Source organism: Pleurodeles waltl, chromosome 2_2 (genome assembly GCF_031143425.1).
Source record: "Pleurodeles waltl isolate 20211129_DDA chromosome 2_2, aPleWal1.hap1.20221129, whole genome shotgun sequence".
NCBI classification, from domain to species: domain Eukaryota; kingdom Metazoa; phylum Chordata; class Amphibia; order Caudata; family Salamandridae; genus Pleurodeles; species Pleurodeles waltl.
The window spans coordinates 789,341,550-789,360,369 of record NC_090439.1 but is presented as its reverse complement, the minus strand read 5'-3'; the positions used below and the strand labels follow the sequence as shown (position 1 = coordinate 789,360,369).

The 18,820-nt window shown below is 43.9% G+C and overlaps 1 protein-coding gene across 3 annotated transcripts in view; it reads left to right on the top strand.

Annotated features, from left to right (window-relative positions):
• The window catches only part of SNX16 (sorting nexin 16), a 155,178-nt gene that overhangs the window by 14,443 nt on the left and 121,915 nt on the right, over nt 1-18,820 (top strand). For all 3 annotated transcript variants that reach the window (XM_069220421.1, XM_069220419.1, XM_069220420.1), the window contains exon 2: nt 1,337-1,784. In XM_069220421.1, the coding sequence (XP_069076522.1) occupies nt 1,428-1,784 (357 nt within the window). In that variant the 5' untranslated portion in view covers nt 1,337-1,427. The remainder of the gene's footprint in view (nt 1-1,336; nt 1,785-18,820) is intronic.

Genomic DNA, 18,820 nt, shown 5'->3' with positions numbered 1-18,820 from the left:
TTTTTTTCTCCAGGTTTAATCTGAATACTACCTCGTTGTTCCTATCAATGCCTTAGTGCTGTAATTTTGTCTCTTTTATTAGCCTTGATGTGTGCATGTGCCAAGTCTGGTGTATTATTTTCAGTGTCGGCCTGACCACGAGACCGGGAGACGGAGCTGCCAAGTCTCTGTTCTTTCCGCTCCCTGCTCTTGACTTCGAACAAAAGCCGACTTTGTCTTTCTATTTGAAAATGACCTTTGTCGGACCTGTTTTAAATACCTTCCTTCTTCCCGCCTCTGAATAGCATGCATTATTGTGTTCAACATAGGCAAGAGCTTAGGAAGTATGTCTATATGGTTTAATAGCTAGTTCCCTGATGGTAAGAGTATTGTAATAATAATAAATATTTAATGTACACCTATAGAACAGAAATCGATTTGTCTCCTCTAAGCGCTGATATTAGGCGTTATTACCAAACCCATCAGTAATGTTTTACCGACCTCAAAAGGTTGAAAGAACTCGACGGGTATTAAAATACACAAGGAGAGGCAGTGTCCATAGGCCTGGCTTCAAGGGATTGTTGTAATATGAAGTTTTAGAAGTAAATAATATGGGAATGAAAATGTATTTGTGTGGTAGCAAATAACTGTAGAATAAAATTGGTGTACGCTAAAGGGTCAGGCGACGGTTGCACTGTCAAGACAGACCTAAAAATCTATGTAAGTTGATGACTGCCCTCCTCCCACCTGTGTTGCTGAATAAAACAAGCACTGCACTTTTATAGCATTACCGTACCATGTGTGTGCCCCTGAAAGTTCAACCTCAGGTTGCTGGATAAATACATAGAATGGTCACAGCTGCGAGGAGGGCAAAGCACTTTTGTTTTTGGAAGCATACAACTTCTGCCTAATCAAAACATTTACTCCTGGATCCCAATGTGTGGGCGGAGCCAAAGTCCCTCCATAGTGACCCTCACATAATTGTCTGGCGGCAGCTTTGCCGTCAAGCCACACCTTAAAAATATGACCCACAGGTTACACATGCATTTTTTCAGTAGATGCATTAGTCCTATCCTCCCACCTCTATAGGTGTTTTTCTGTAATTGGGAAGTGTAGCTGCAAACAGTTGTTCATTACAATAGTGTTTATAAAGTGTGAACTATAACTGCTGCTCACCTCACACTTTGTTGTGATGTAGAGTGGGCTTTTGCCACAAGTATTTGTGCTTTTTTTCATTTGTGCAAAACAATTTAAAAGTATGTCCTGTGGCCATCCCATACCCCTCAAGTTAAGCTGGTAAGTAGCGAAGCCCAAGTGCACAAACCTTACTAAAGCTTAATTCTACTTTTCTTTTTAGGTCTCTTGCCAGTATAAAAATGGATCTTTTGCTTTGTTGTCCATTAAGTGCTCGGACTGAGTAGTCCCTTGTGGACTTGTTCAAATGCAGCATGGCGACGCCTTTCGTACCTGTGCCTATTCCAATCGCTCAGTCTTCCGTTGGCTCCACAGCAACCAGGAGCCAAAGAAGCTCATCCTTGGGAAGCGTCTCCAGCTCAAACTCATCCAAAGGTCCGCTGGAAGACTCGAGTACAGGCAGCTACAAGAAGAGCAGCGTGCCGGACCAGATGAGCTGCAACTCTTCTCTTTGTAATAGCCCCCTCATTAGGACTACGTACACTGGGGCAGAGTCTTCCATTGAATACCGCCGCAGAGAGACAGTCCACCCAGAGGAAACAGCCGAAGAACGACCCTCAACACCTACCATTCTCGGATATGAAGTGATGGAAGAAAGAGCGAAATTCACGGTAAACTCCATTTATCTTCTTCACTCCTGCCCAGCCATGGGCAAATAATTGAGAACATATGTCTGTTTGAAGTGCCAAAATTAGAGGTACGTTATGTTTTTATGGACAGTTACAATCCTAATTTGGTATCTGGGCATTCTAAATAGCTGTCATCTTCTTTAAGACTGCTGAGAGATTGGAAGTGCAGGTTACCAGGATTTTGGCATGGTTTGCTCTGCATCTCTTTGTTTTGCTACTCTTTCTTCCTAAGTTAACTCTCACTGATTCCTTTAGCGCATCCTTAATCAGGGCAGTCCCAATTATCAGTACTTCTCCTTGACATTTGTGCATGGCTAGAACTTGCATAGGCACTGTCAAGATGCCTCAACACATTAAGTGTTCTGTGCTGACATTTTTATGACGTATGGGTCACAAGTACAATTCCCTACAAGGCCACTCAACCTTTCATCTTTCCAAGGTTGATAAATAGAGTGCCAATAAATTGAGAAACAGTAACACCTGTATGTATGACGAAAAAAAGTGAGTGTTAATTCATAAGTTTATCCACACATTTATTGTTAGTATTATTATTAATATGATTATTGCCCCCTTGGTGGGAGTTGTTCAGCACAAGTTGTGTTTTTGTGGCTAGATCTGTGCTTCTCAAACCTAGATGTTTAGCTTGCTATTAGTTCCTCGCTCATGCTTTAGTGCCCCCACCCTTATTCTTAAATTGAATTATGATTAAATTGGATACCTGTGTGGGCTATCAGAGTCAAACAGCTGCTCCAAGATGACTGATTCAGCACCAGGGGACTTCTTCTCTCCTCAGACCAACATTGGTGTGAATTAATGAAGCCCTCTGATGCTGGCAGGTACAGTGGCAGGAGGGGTAGGTGGAGAACATGGTTACACCCTTTAGAGAGTTTCCTCTCACCTGTCTGCCTCCGACAGCTTCAAAGCTCTTCCAGTATCTGCTGCAACATCTTGCTGTGACTGATCTTTTGAGTACCATTCATTTGTTAACTGTGACTATCTATGTATCTAAAATATAGATGTGTCTCTGTGGGTACTCTGGGTACTTCCCAAGTTTAGCTGGAGTGCAGCTCCTATATATAGCACTATATTTTGCCGCTGCTTGACGCATCTTCACAAAACTTTACCAAAAATTTGCCAGCCATGTCAGCTGCTGGTTGGAAAGTTTCACGGTGATCTGTCCAGAGGGGTAAGAAAGGGGGAAGGGGCAAAACACGTTTTCCCCATTAATTTTTCCACAGGGATTTCGAACAGCAATAGCGCAGAAACTACAAAAAAATGGGTATATCTATGAACGCAAAGGATTTGTGACCCCTCTCAATCTCGTGCTGAGATCTGATTGGCTGTCAACACTTTAACCATAAATTGTTGGCAACCATTTTGGGACTTAGCAGCCGGGTCCCAGAAAAAAAGTAAAAAACAAAAAAGAAAGAAAAGGGGCCATGGTAGAGTCACCCTGACCCCATAGCTCTAGTGATGGGGTCCCAGAAGGACACACCCCCAGGGCTAAAAAGCATTTTTTTTTTTAAATGTTTGCCACGCTGCGTAGCAGATCCGGTAAAAATTGAAAAAAAAAAATCTAAGTGTGTGCTTTGTGTTTTTTAAGCCCCCAAATGGAACAAGTCCATGAGGTATTCATTATATGCGTGCTTGGGGGCTGGCTTCCCCGGGCAATTGCTAAATTTGGTTGGGGGCTGCCACAACCCTGCCACCCCAGTGCGGGGGTGGTGCGCATCCCCAGGGATCCCTACTTCCCCAGGGCCACGCTGAGCCACTGTTGGCCCTGGGGACAGTCAGCCCCAGGACCAGCTCCTGCTATGTTCTGGGGTGCCTATGCGTGGGACATAGCCGTTTGCTGTGACTTGACTGCAGCTCTGAAGCTACCCCCAAGCCACAGCAAACACTCCCGTTTCAAACAGCAGGACCTGGCAAGCAGGTCCCGGTGTCTGAAGGCAGACATTTATTGTCTCCGGGAACAGAGTTGAACAATTTGCTTAAGCAACCACGGAGCTGCTGTTAAAAGCAGCTCCTTGGTTGCTGAAGCAATGGTACCGCGGGGGAGGCTTTGAAGCTTCTCTTGTGGTCCCAGATAGCTCGTAAGGGGCATTTTGTTATAAATAACAAACATGTAGGGACCGTGCAGGAGCCATTGAGGGCTCCATTGCGGTCTCAGATATCCTATAAAGGGCTAAAAAAAAAAAAAACAATATTAAAAAAACAACAAATAGCTCAGTGTGCAGGTCACAGACCTTCATACTGAGCATTGAGGGTTCGAGTCCAGCTAGGCTTGTTTCCCTCTTTCATTTTTTTTTTTTTTTTTACTTTACAAAAAATGTTTAAAGGTCATATAATAGGGGATTTTATTTGTAAAAAATGAAAAATAAACTTTTCTTTGTAAATAGTGCAGAAATATCTCATTCTAACTATATCGATCATCAAAGCCTAAAAAACTCTTTCATTCAATCTTTCTCCTACTCAGGCAGCCACTCAGACACTAAAGCACACACTCACAGAACCTTATCTCTGATGCAGGCACTCACTCTTGTCACTGATGTACGCACTCTCACACCCAGACAGATACTGTGACAGCCACCCTCAACCCCACACACACCCTTTCACACCTATTCTCACACCCAGAGAGGCCGCAGCCAACTCCCGCCACGCATGGCCAAAGGCCCGTGCATTGCATAGGGTTGGGTGGTTAGGGGGTTTGGCCGCAGGTTCTGGCTGCAGGCCAGGTATTTCGGACAACCTCTGCTGTGCATGGCCGAAGGCCGTGCACGGGGCTAGTTGGATTAACGTATAGTAATTAAAATTGCCATTAAAACATTGAAATTCACTTAAATAATTAAAGGTTACAGGGACATTATAGTTAGGCTCACATTTTAAACATACCAAACCATAGAAATTTCCAATTATAGTTAGGGATACCAAGTAAATATAACTCATGCCTTAACGTAACTGTAACTCACGTCCTCGCCATGCACTGCAACTTACCCCACAAATTACGACACTCGTGGCATCTTAGATAATATACTTGATATCAATGTAATATTTGCAGTAAAAGTTTTGGTGAAAAAACAGCGCATGGTGGGGGCGACTTGTAGTTAACATGGGGCACGAGTTTTAGTTACTTGAGAACTATAACTGGTGTATTTCTATGGTCTTGGTAGGTTTAAAATATGAGCCTAACTGTGACATCCCTATAATTTCTGTTTTGTTCAGTGAATGAATATATATATATATATATATATATATGCAAAAAACAAAGGAGAACTCTGGGAAGTTCCCAATTTTAGGTGGAGAGCTGCTCTAGTAAGGAGCACCCTGCAACACCAGCGACACTCTAGATTTGCTCACCTCAAATGTCTGCTTATCTAGCAAAGTCTTTAAGCATAGGATTAGCACAGTGCTATCCTCGCCGAGCTAGATAGTGACAAAGTCTTTTGCATTTGTACAGCAAAATTTTTAAGCATAGGATTGACATAGTGTCATCCTTGCCGAGCTGTAAAATGACAAAAGCCATTTACCACTCCAGGCACAGTATTACAGCTTTGGACTGGTCAAATACCATCCAAGCCAACCTGGAATGAGTAAAGCAACCCCTGACACGTGTTTCGCTCTCATTAGAGCTCTTCAGAGGAGTATAGCTTTGTCCAGACACAAGGGAGCACCCAGTATAAGTCAAACCAAAACCCTTTCAGGTTACTAGAGCAGCTCTCCACCTAAAATTGGGAACTTCCCAGAGTTCTCCTTTGTTTTTTGCATAATTTATGCGTCGCTCTATCCCTGAAAGGGTTTTGGTTTGATATATATATATATATATATATATATATATATATATATATATATATACACACATATGTATGTATTTATGTATATATGATCTCATTTGTTTTCATCCTATTCAAATATTTGTATTTATGTAGGGTGCTTTTTATAGGAACTACGCTGCACCTAAACGTGTGAAGTACCCACGGAGACCTTACATCTATATATTTGTCTATATGTAGGCTGCATTATATAGGTGCCACACTCCACCTAAACTTGGGAATTATGTATGTTTAAATTAAAATGACCTCTAACATTATTTTTTCTCAAAAAGAAGCAACACCACAATCCACTTAACCCCAATGAATTTCTTTATTCTTTACTCATACAGCCTTGTGCACAAAATGCAAAAAACATGCAAATAGATAGCAGCAAGTTTCACCTTTAACTGGACCATAGATTCCAAGAGTAAAAGCATTCCTTCTTAAAGTGACATAGTGTAATAGTCCTTTTGCTCTTACTAAAAACAAATACAATGCTAACTCGATTACAATACATTGGTTCACCTCCTACCACCATTACAGTGTTTTCTCATACATATCTTTGCACTACCTTTCAATTGCAATTAATGTTTTATTGATTTTCACTCCTGTTGTTGTGCCCTATTCAAAATTGATTGCTTATTTTCTGTTACCCCTTCATCATATAATTCCATCATTTCATTATATATTAGTGCCACAACGACCACGACCAAGAGTCAAAAAATATTCCAATGAAACAGGAGATGAGGCGAATCTACCTTAGGGATACTTACAACATTACTGTAAAGTAATTTCCCCATGTATCCTCACATCAGCAGATCCATCTCTGCACCAGTAGGGGCAGGGGCTTTGACCAGGCAGACATTTTACTGTTTCTTTTGTTGCATTTTTCAATCCATTTCTTTCCCTGTTTTCCAATGAGAAAGCTATTTACATATATCAAAAATTAACAGATGGTTTTAAACAATATTACTTTAAAGTGCCCAGACCCTTTGATTTCGCTAGTGCATCCTAGCTAGCATACATTATTTCTTCCAAAATTCAATGTCTAAACTGCTGCTTCCTAAATATTCAGCATGTTAATCATCCTTTCCATTATTTCATTTCAAATGGTAATTTCTCAGGATTCCGCCATGTACCAATACTGAAATGCAAAGATAAATATAAAATGCGTCTTAAATATAGATCTAAAGTGCCTCCGCAATACAATGCAAATACTAAAGTGCTTTGGAAATTAAATCACGTTACAAATCCTTGCAACTAATTAATAACATAAAAAGGATGTCAATAAATAAGCCTACTTAATTGCAGTGTCCATTATAAAATACAGTACATCAACAGATTTTCTACATTTTCTCATACATCTATATAACAGTTTTACATAGTTTAAGAAACATAGTGCATGGGCTAAAGGGCAATAGATATACAAAAGGGAATCCCAAGTCTAAGACTCAATGATCATAAAGTGCAATTGCTGTTAAAACACTTAGTTACAAAATGTAGAATCCCAAGATAATAAAGTGTATAGAATATCTTTTCAACTCATCTCACCGTGTTCATCTTATAGTATGTTCAAAATGAGTATGGGTATCAAAAAGAGAGAATGAGGTCCTTTTCATTGAACCCAAGAATTGTGCTTTTATTGGTGAGCATGTAATTCTTCTTCGAGATTGTGACCAAAGGGAGCCTCACATTCCATAGGTTGGATTAATCTCAATTCTGCTCTTCTTTTTTTCAATTTATTGTCACATCCTTTATCTTCCTTCTTTGCATATTTTATGCCAAAGTAACTTGAGTCTTTTGGATTTCTGTCATGTTTTTCCCAGAAATGTTTTGCTATTGGTAAGAAAAATCTTGCGGCTCCTCTCCCGGAGCCATTAATGGCCCTGGGGACCCATCGCCCAGTGCCAGCTCCTGCCATGTCACTGGGTGCACACCCCAGGGACATAGCTGTTTTCCTGTCCATTCTGGCAAAGGCAGAGAAGTCTGTGTTTTCTCTTGCATGGCGGAAGCAATTTCAAAGGTCCACCAAGTGAGAGGAAAAACAAAGTCTGCTCCCAGCTGCCAGGAGCTTTAAAAACACCCCTGATAGTGGACTTCAGACCCGTTTCCCTGCCTGCAGTGATCTGAAAATTGCTCCCACCAGCAGGGAGCAGCAATTTTAGCTGCTTCCTGTGGGCGGGAGTAACCTCTAGAATCGGGGAGCTGTCTGCGACAATGGGTGTTGTGTGGCTCCCCCCGCACCCTCCAGTGAGGACCCTTTGTTGGCTGGGCCCCAGGAGATGGGGTCCCTGGGGAAGAATTCAGCCCGGGGAGGAGGGCTGTGAGCCCCCTCCCCCTTATTAATGGTGACCGCGCCCCAGGGGAATGAGGTCCCTGGGGCCAAATCAGTCTGGGGAGCGGGCCTGCATGTCCCCCTCCCCATAAATATAATTTTAGGCACCAGAACCAAAAGTGACCTGGAAAGAGTGTCCATGTTCTCTCAGTCCTATAAAAAAAAAAATGTGCTGGGTTCCGCTGGATGGGATCCCAGGGGCTGAATTTGGCCCAGGAAGCCAAGCTGCATGCCTACTTTAGAATATGGCCAGGCCCCAGAAGATTGGGTCCCCAGAGCCAAAATCATCACTGGGAGGGGGGCTGAGTACCCTCCCCTATAAATATAATTGTGGACCTCAGTGGCTGGGATCCCTGGGAGGGGGCAACCTTTATCTGGCCATAGGTGAAAATTGATATGTATGCATATATTTCTGAGACATATTTACAGAATCGAGATCTGCAGGTCTTCAGTTGTCAGGATTATTCTTTTAGCAGCATAACATTCTTTTGGCTGTAATAAATGACTTCCCTAGAATGGAACATGGCTTTTGCTATTGGAATTTTAGAAAGCCATTTTTGCAACTTTTGAAAACACTTTAAAAGTGTATACTTTGATAGTATGCTGACAGATCTCCAGTGCTGTCTCCAATTTCACAGCACTAAGCTTGCACCGTATGAAAGTTGTGTGTATGTGTGTGTGTGTGTGTGTGTGTGTATATATATATATATATATATATATATATATATATATATATAATGGAGTTAGTACAGTAATGTTCCCCAAACATGAAATACATTTTTCAAGTAAATAGGGGAAAAAAAAAAAAAAAAAGAAATGAGCAACTGTGCATTTCTCCTAAGCCTAAAGACAGGCCCTCAACTTTTAGTTAGTATAAGATGGTGCAGGCGTTCAAAAGTTATACACACCTCCAAGCAGTGTGTCTGAGGGCGTTGTGAATACCAAAATAGTTGGAAGTCCCTGACATTCATTGAGGCCATGGCAGACTTGATGGGCCTGGTTCATTTAGCTCCCATTAGTGTATATGACAATGATAATCAAACAGTTTACCCCTTTCTGTGTCAGTGGAGAAATGCATTGATACGTAAGAGTCTGTATTTTTGTATATCGCTATGGTTTTCAAAGCAAACCTAGTAGTTTAATTCTTGCTGATTTAGTTAAATCCTTAGGATCTTTTTCTAAAGAGTATTTTTTAATACAAAGGTTCTGGTAAGGGTATCAATTAGAAATATGACAGCTGAACAGTTGTCAGCATATAATACCATAAAAATCCATGTACAGATGGTCTTCTGATATATAAGCTGTTAATATTCTTTCCTTGTCATTGCGCATTATAATCTTGTTTGTTTTAAGAACTGACTTACGACGCACGTCCTGTTTGTGATGTTTGGCGGGTTGTGTTTATTAAATACCAGAATTATTCTTGTTCTTTTTTTTTTAGGCAAGGCTTTTCCAACTTTCTTTGGGTAATTACCTAGTTTATACAGAAAATTGCCCTTGTTTGTAATACTGGGCGGCTTACTTCCTGCAGGGCTGTTAGTAAAGATGTTTCTGCACTGCTTTGTAATACCGTCTGAACTGTAAATTGTAAAAGGCACCACTGCATACATGCTGCACCATGCGCTGGGAAATAAAGTAATGGACTAAGCACCACACAAACCGTATTAGTTTCTATTGGAACCGGTACCTGTATGAATACGCTTGTTTGTATAGTTTGCTTATGGACACAAGCCCTGATTCCTTGTAGGAGGGTAATTTGGGAATCACACAAACCCAGCATATTTGCAAATCTGAGCAATTCACAAGCACACACTTGCCTTGCATGTCACCATTTAGAAATGTTTTTGAATATGTTATTTTCAGCTTTGATCATATCATTATAAGTAAAACATGACAATTGTAGATCCAAAGAGCATGATGAATGTGTATTGTAGCATTAAGAGACAGCATAAAATTACAGCATAAAATAAAAAAAATACTTTGTGGGGGGGGGGGGGTAATGTGGAATATTTTCAATCAGGTCAGGGTTTTACCCCATGCACCTGATTTCATACCCCACCCTCCCTCCCCCCAAGTCTAGGGTCTGTACCCTCAGACTGGACTATTGCCTGGCAACCCAGGACTTCCTGGGGGGGTACGCCTACACCCAAAAGGGAAACACCTTCCCCAATGGCCATATAAGAGTCTGGCTGGCGCAGGTCTCCTGACCCCTGCCCATCTGGCACAGTCTGGATTCCCCCAACTCAGAAATGGTCTCATCCATGCCATTCCTGGGGTGCTCTGAACTCAGAGCTAACCCCTGACCCTCCACGTTCTCTACTGGGGTCCGCAACCCCCTCTCAACCCTCTGTCTGGACTTCTGCACCCCCTCACTAGGAGTGATACCACCAGAACTGGTGGGAAGCTGGCTGCAGCTGCCCCCCCCCAAGTTCTCCTGACACTGTGGGGTCTCCCTCAGCAGATGACCCTATGGTACAGGCTAGGTTCCCCTCCTGGCGTTCCCTCATGGATCCCTCCAGGACCTGGGACTGAATCTCGGGCACCCTGACCCTCCGCCCATCCCCATTCCCTCTCCTCTGAGACTGGACATGGGATTCCTCACCCATCCCCCTACACTGGGACCTACCTCGGACACTGCAATCCTTTCCCACCTCACCTGGTTGGGAAATACCCAGACCACTCCCCTCAGGAGCACCCCCAAATGCCTCTTCAGACTTTCTGGTATCACCCAGAAGTCTGCCTCCAGTGTAAGTTCCCTGGGGTCAGAGAACTCACACCTGGTGTTGGCGTAGCTCTGGAAAATAAGGTCTAGAGACATGCTCACTAGCACTTATATCACTCAGCCCCTCACATGAATTAACACTACCCTTCATCCAACTATCCAGTGACTCAGCCTTGAAAAAGTACCCCACATCACCCTCCTGAGACTGGTGACACTGGTACTGGTGTCCCTGACACTCAACCCTCACTCTTCTGGGATGTCTCCACACCCCATAACCAGGACCTCTACCTGGGGGGAACCCTTTCCCTGTCACTCTCACCTAGAGCCAGTAGGGTCCCTCCCACCAGTAGGAATATGACTCCCCATGTCAGTTCCCCAATCCACCTCACGGACCCTGTGCATCACTGGAGCTACCTCATACCTCTGAACCTCCTGATGTGTGTTAATCCCCTCCTTCAAGTAGTGCATCACATCTCTGCGCATGTGTACTTCTTCAGTACTGAATATATAATTGTTGCTGCCACCATTCGAGGTGGACTCAGCCCTCATGACTTCCAGCTTCCTCAATCTTAGCTCAGAGGCCAAGATTATCCCTTTCTTTTCTAAGGTCATCCTCCTCTTCTCTAACTCCAACTGGTGAGCCCTCTCCTCTTGTCTGTCCTGCAACCCTTCAGGAGTCAGACCTCTGGATGACACACTGCTACCTATCCTGGAGATCCTCACCGCAGGCGTAAAAAGGGACATCCACTACACCATTATGAACCCTCTGCACCTCCTCCTCATTCTCATCTTCTGTTTGCCCCTCAGCTTCCTTGGCTGCCAGCCAGGTCCTCGGTGCCTTTTGCAACCCCTCAGTCCTGGTGGGGCTCTTAACGGGGCAGGCAAGATCCTTACAGAACTATTTCAGTTGGGCCACTGTGTAACTCTCCAGTTTCCCTAAATCAAAAGCAGCTCTAGCTGATGCATCCCCAGATTGAGACATGATGGAGAGTTAAAAGTGCAAAGTTCCAAAGGCAGAAAAACAAGTTCCCAAATGGAATTCAAAAGTCAATCAAGGATTACCACAAAAAGGATGTAGGGAAAAATCCCCCCCAAAAAGGGAAGAACAGGGATGTGGAATTCCTATCGCCCGACGCATCTTGTTTGGGGTCAAGGGCAACAAGTTTTTATGTTTACTTTGTCCTTGGGACAAGTAGGCCCAACCCTCTGCAGCACAAACCCTTTGGCTGCCTGTTTACAGAGAGTGGAACTCTCTGCAGTTGAGGTAATGTGTTTCCAAAAGATAATGCTGTTCCTACTTGTATTTATGGTTCATTATTTGAAAGCCTTCATTATTAGGGTGAGTGCTGTAAATAAATGTTTTAAGGTCACACTTCACTACTGACGTTGGTTCCAGTACAAAAAAAAACGTGTATACACATGTTTGAAAAGTTAAGGCTATGAGGCTAAGTATAATGCACCCAGAATGCTCTCTGATTAGATGCAAATGAAGTGTCATTTAGTAAAATGTGTTGATGCATGCTAGTATTTCCCAAAAATATTTCTAACGGAAAATCAGTGTAACCATTTTCAACACGAATATGGGAAGCATGAAAATAAACAAACACTGACAAAACCAACTGGTCTGACATATTTTTATAAGCCTTTTAGTTTCATCAATGCGTGTCTTGTTTTGACATGGCTTTTGTAACACTTTATTGTTGTGGGAGCTACCAGGCCCTCAACATTGTAACAAACACTGGCAAAAAAAAAAAAAAACGTTTTTGAACTCTAAAAGCACACGTTGCCACCAGTGGCATAACAAAGGCCCTGCAGCCGCCCTCCAGGGGGCCCCTTCAGCACAGCACCTGCCCTGAGTGAGTCTGGAGAGGGGGCTCCTCCATGTTCTTTGCAAAGGGGCACCCTCCAGTTTGGTTACGTCACTGATTGCCACTGTAGTTCCTGACACTGAACAAAACTACTTTGTGTGCCAATATGCTCCTTGTGGAAGAGGAGAATGCGATCACTCACAGTAAAGCCAGCCGAAAGAGAGAGAAATAGAAGTTTAATAAAAACAAAATGTCTTTAACACCAGACCTAATTAGGGACCAAGACCCACATGTAGGTAGCTTTTTGCATGTCGCAAACAGCGACTTTCGCTGTTTGCGACGTGCAAAAAGCACATTGCGATGCACAAACCCAGTTTTGCGATTCAGTAACCTGGTTACCGAATTGCAAAACAGGTTTGCGACTAGCAATTAGGAAGGGGTGTTCCCTTCTTAATTGCGACTCGCAGTGCAATGTAGGATTGTTTTGTGACCGCGAACGCGGGTGCAAACCAATCGCAGTTTGCACCCATTTGAAATGGGTGCTAACACTTTAGCAAAAGGGAAGGGGTCCCCAAGGGACCCCTTCCCCACTGTGAATGTCACTGTAAACATTTTTTCAGAGCAGGCAGTGGTCCTGGTCATTTTTCGTTTTTGTAATGCATCTCGTTTTCCTTTAAGGAAGCAGTCACAGACATGTTGGTCTGCTGTCTCCAGCAGGCCACCATCCCTGTGAGGGCCGCTATTTGCAAGGGGGTCGCAAATTGCGACCCACCTCATGATTATTCACTAGGTGGGCATTTGTGAGACCCTTGCGAATCACAGATGGTGTCAGGGACACCATCCTACATTCGGATTTGCGACTCGCAATTTGCGGGTCGCAAATCTGAACCTACCTACATGTGGCCCCAAATTCTTAAAGAAAGTCACAAAAGTGCACCCATGGTATATGTCGCACCCCTATAAAATATTTGTGAACTGTATTTTAGCATGGGTAAATACGCATGTGTAGATTTGCTCATGTGAAAATCTATTGAGCATTTGCAAGTTCATTTCCGGCCACTTTCTTCCCAACCCTGGAAGAAGTTCTAATTCTGCCATTGTCAGGAGTAAATGTCCAACGTTTCTTATTATGGGAAAATATTAGAGAGAAGCTGATGAAAATCTTTAAAACATGCAGGTTAGTAGGTTTGCAGACTCAAAGGCATTCCAGCCCTGGAACTATTGCTTACTGCTTCCTCCAGCCCCAGTATGCAGATCTGCAGAAAGGTGGCAAAATAAGGAAATTGCTACAGTAGGGATTGAAACTGCAAGTATTCAAGCCCTACTATGGTAGTAGCCCTGGCATAATCAGAGAGGCTATTATCAGAGCTCTTACATAATGAGATTGCTGCCATAATTTGTCGCCACACTACATGGCACCAAAGGGACAAGTAGATCTTTTTACAGGACAAGTAGATTTGAGAAGCAACCTGTCCCCTGGACAAGTAGATATTTTAATAAATTCCACACCCCTGGAAGAAGCAAGAAAATCATAAGACAAGTAGTATGTGGTCACGTAGTGGTCTGCACTGAAAACAGTAGTGTACACTTAATCACTGTGGGGGTCATTCTGACGACCACGGAAGCACCACCAACAGGCTGGCGGTGCTTCCTTTGCTATTCTGACCGCGGCTGTAAAGCCGCGGTCGCCCAGCCGGGTCCGGCGGTTTCCCACCGGATTTCCCCCGGCTGGGCTGAATCTCCATGGCAGCGCTGCTTGCAGCGCCGCCATGGAGATTCCGACCCCCTTCCCGCCATCCTGTTTCTGGCGGTTTTTACCGCCAGGAACAGGATGGCGGGAACGGGTGTCGTGGGGCCCCTGGGGGCCCCTGCACTGCCCATGCCACTGGCATGGGCAGTGCAGACAGTGAAAATCGCGACGGGTGCAACTGCACCCGTCGCACCCCTGCAACTCCGCCGGCTCCATTCGGAGCCGGCTTCATTGTTGCAGGGCCTTTCCCGCTGGGCCGGCGGGCGCTCCTTTGGCGGGCGCCCGCCGGCCCAGCGGGAAAGCCAGAATGGCATCCGCGGTCTTCTGACCGCGGAGCGGCCATTTGGCGGTGACCGCATGGCGGGCGGCAACCGCCGCCCACCGCGGTCAGAATGACCCCCTGTATGTCAAGTACAAATGCAAGTCCAAACCCAACCGCTGATCACCAGTGTTAGAAATGGGGTCTTTGGTTGGCAGTCAGGTTACCCCCGTCCAAGCAAGGACCCTCACTCTAGTCCGGGTAAAGGAGAATCGCCCTCAGTTGACCTCTGCTCACCTCCTTGGTAGTTTGACACAAGCAGGCAGGCTTAACTTCTAGGTATAAAGTATTTGTACCAACACACAAAGTAACTGAAAACACTACAAAATGACACGACACAGGTTTAGAAAAATAGGTAATATTTATCTAAACAAAAAAAGACCAAAATGACAAAAATCCACCATACTCAGGTCAAGTTATGAATTAAAAGAAAATAAGAGTCTTAAATCCTTACAAAACAGTGCTAACGCTGTTAGCATGTAAAACTACTGGGGTTGCGTCAAAATAACACCGCACGGGCGAGTGTGCGTCAGAAAAGGCCAGTGATGTGTCGATTTCTCACTCGCAAGCGAGACCATGTGTCGTTCCTCCTCTGGTCGGGTCAGCGTGCGTAATTTTTCCTCTCAGCAAGCGAGCGATGCATCGATCCGGAGAGGCACCTCGGGTCTGGGCAGGCTTTGCGTTGTTTTTCCACACCCAGCGAAGTTTGCGTAAAAAATCCTGCCGCACGGTATCAGCAAAACCGCGCTATGTGGGTTGCGATGTTATCAGCCTCCGTCAGCTGGTGTTGCGCATCGTTTCTCCAGCTGCAATGCAGGTGGAGCATAGATTTCATCCGCGAAGCCGGTGGCGTGTCATTTCTCAGCCGCGTCTCGGAAGCTGCGTCGAAAATTTCCCCGCGCGGCCGTCTGTGCATGGATTTTCAGTCTTGGTCTCCCAGCTTCACCTTTCAAGGCCCCAGGAACTGGATAGGGCACCACTTGGCAGGGCAGAAGTCTCAGCAGAGAGGCCACGTGCTGGCAGGGGAAGTCTTTGATGGCCCTGAGACTTCAGCAACAGGAGGCATGCTCAGGACAAGCCCTTGGAGATTTCTTCACTGACAGCAATGTACAACCAAGTGCAGTCTTTGTCCCCTTGCACAGGCGGAAGCAGCAACTGCTGGATAGCTCCACAAAGCGCAGTCACAGGCAGAGCAGCACTTCTCCTCATCTCTTTAGCTCTTCTCCAGGCAGAGGTTGCTCTTGATTTCCAGATGTGATCTAATTTTTCAGGGGTTTGGGTGCTCTTCTTATACCCATTTTGGCCTTTGAAGTAGGCCTACTTCAAAGGAAAGAATCTCTTGTTTGTGAGATCCTGCCTTGCCCAAGTCAGGCCCCAGACACACACCAGAGGGTTGAAGACTGTATTGTGTGAGGGAAGGCATAGCCCTTTCAGGTGTAAGTGACCACTCCTCACCTCACTCCTAGCACAGATGTCTCATCAGGATATGCAGGCTACATCCCAGCTCCCTTTGTGTCACTGCCTAGAGAGAGGTGCAAACAGCCCAACTGTTAAAATGACCCAGACAGGGATTCCACAAACGGGCAGAGTCACAGAATGATTTAAGCAAGAAAATGCATACTTTCTAAAAGTGGCATTTTCAAATACACAATTTCAAAACCAACTTGGCTAAAAGATGTATTCTTCAATTGTGAGCTCAGAGACCCCAAACTCCACATGTTTATCTGCTCCCAAATGGAATCTACGCTTTAATCATATTTAAAGGTAGCCCCCATGTTAACCTATGAGAGAGATGGGCCTTGAAACTGTGAAAACCGAATTTGGCAGTATTTCATTATCAGGACATATATAACACATTAGTATATGGTCCTACCTTAAACATAGACTGCACCCTGCCTATGGGGCTACCTAGGGCATACCTTAGGGGTGTCTTACATGTAAGAAAAGGGAAGGTTTAGGCCTGGAAGTGGGTACAATTGCCAAGTCGAATTGGCAGTTTAAAACTCCACACACAGACACTACTGTGGCAGGTCTGAGACATGATTACTGGGCTACTAATGTGGGTGGCACAAGCAGAACTCAAACACATTGTTGTGGATTTTTTTCCCATCCATTCTGCAATACACCTTGAACCAAAATTGGCTTCCGTCTTAAGAATTCAAGTACCCTTTGGTTTTGGGAACTAAATCAATCAGGCCCTGATTTATACTTTTTGGTGCAAAACTGCACTATCACAGTTTTGCACCAAAATGTTTAGCCCCGGCTTGCACCATTTCTGTGCACCAGCCGGACACCATATTTATGGAATGGTGCAAGCCGGTGCAAAGGGTAGGCTAGTGTAAAAAAAATGACATTAGTCGGGTGGGGCTGGCGGTAAGGAAGAAGGGGGTTTCGCACTAAAAAATGACTTTAGGCAGGTTAAAGTAAAAACAAAAATGACTCTAACCAGATTAGCGTCATTTTATGGCACTAAACCTACCATGCACATGATTTCTGCCTTCGAAAAGGCAGGAGTCATGCCCACTGCCCCAATGGCCAGGACAGCAGAGAAGGGTCCCCTGGGCATGGCCATTGCACCCTGTGCCATGTACTGGGGCCCATTCCAGGGCCCCCTATGGCACTTCAAAAAATAAAATACTTACCTGTACTTACCTGGGGTGGGGTCCCCCATCCTTCGCTGTCCCTCTGGTGTGGGTGGGGTTGTCCCTGGGGTCCAGGAAGGGTACCTGTAGGCTTATTCCATGGTGTTCCACCATGGAAATAGGCCCACAGGTCCCCTAATGCCGGCCCTGACCCTGGAGTTAAAAAATGAGGCAAAAGCAAGCTTTGCACCATTTTTTTGACCCCTCCTCCCTCCAGTGCACCATTTTTGCACAGGACTATAAATATGGCGTTAAGGCCATAGTCATTTTTTGCACGGGAACGCCTACCTTGCATCTCATTAAGGTAAGGTAGGTTTCCACTTCTAAAAAATGGCTAACTCCATAAACTTGCCATAAGATGGGTCTAGCGCCAAAGTATAAATATGAAGTTAGTTTTGCACTGAGTTAGAGTAAATGTTTTTTTAATTACGCTAATTCGGTGCAAACGCTATAAATATGCCCCTCAGTCTTTCACCATACATCTGTTCCTGTATCCAGCAGGAGTAACTGCAGTTAGGTAGTCACTCCTGAAAACCACGGTCTTTGGACCTACAGTAAATACTGATTTCAGATACATTTTTGCTACTACTTTATCCCTGCAGTATACATTAAAGATGTGTTGCCTGTCATCTCCAGTCTTTTAAGTATATCAGTATATAAGTCTATTAAGTATATCCGGCCTCAAAAAATCATAAAAATATAACAGGACTGTAGGTCTGATGACTTGAGTAGTCTGCTGTACGTAACTGTTGTGTATTTGAGCCATAAACGGGTCTCAAATTGTGATTCTAGGCAAAAACAAAAATGTTCAGACTCCCCTTTTCCTCAGTAATCACATATGAGAGCACCTTCAAATATGTGAGTTCAGAATTTCTGCTGTACAAAAAATTGGTGTTTGATTTATAAACTAAACTTTTGCTCCATGTACAATAAGTATCTAGCCCACATTTAGGGTACACATGACGCATGACTTTCCTCTTAGTTTACTAATAGATTTGTCTATCAAGGAGGGAGCAGGAATGTTTCTTAGTTAATGTTAAAAACTATCTTTTAATAAAGTATGATGTGGTAGCTCACTGTCATTTACACACAGCACATTTTCCATTGAAATGGCCACAGACTTTCCCAGTCACATTCAGTTTTACTGATAAAAATATAGCTTATAAACAATAATGTGTGGGTATTGGGTTTGAGCAAAAACTATTTATCACTTGTACATCACCAAGTAAAGTGTTCTAATTTGTTTGCATCCTATGAAAAATGTGTTTACATCACACAGAATTACAAAAATGTGATCTACTAACTACTGAAATATATTTGTACAGTTTCTATACAAGTTATTTAAATGTGTGGTAGAAAAATAAAGCTGACACCCGACAGCCAGTTCGCTTTAGAAAATCCTCTAACTGTGGAGTTAGATAAAAGAAAAGTAAACCCCAACCTCCAGGATAATATAATCAGCAAATTGTGCAAAGACATAAGCTGACATTCAACCTCTGTCTCTGAACACAGAGCAAATGTGACAAGATAAAAACAAGACTTAAAGGCATCTTTATTGCTTATTCAATTTCAAAACAACTGTTCTTTGTCGGGTCACCAGAATGGTACAGTGGGCCTTATTAATAGTTTGCTC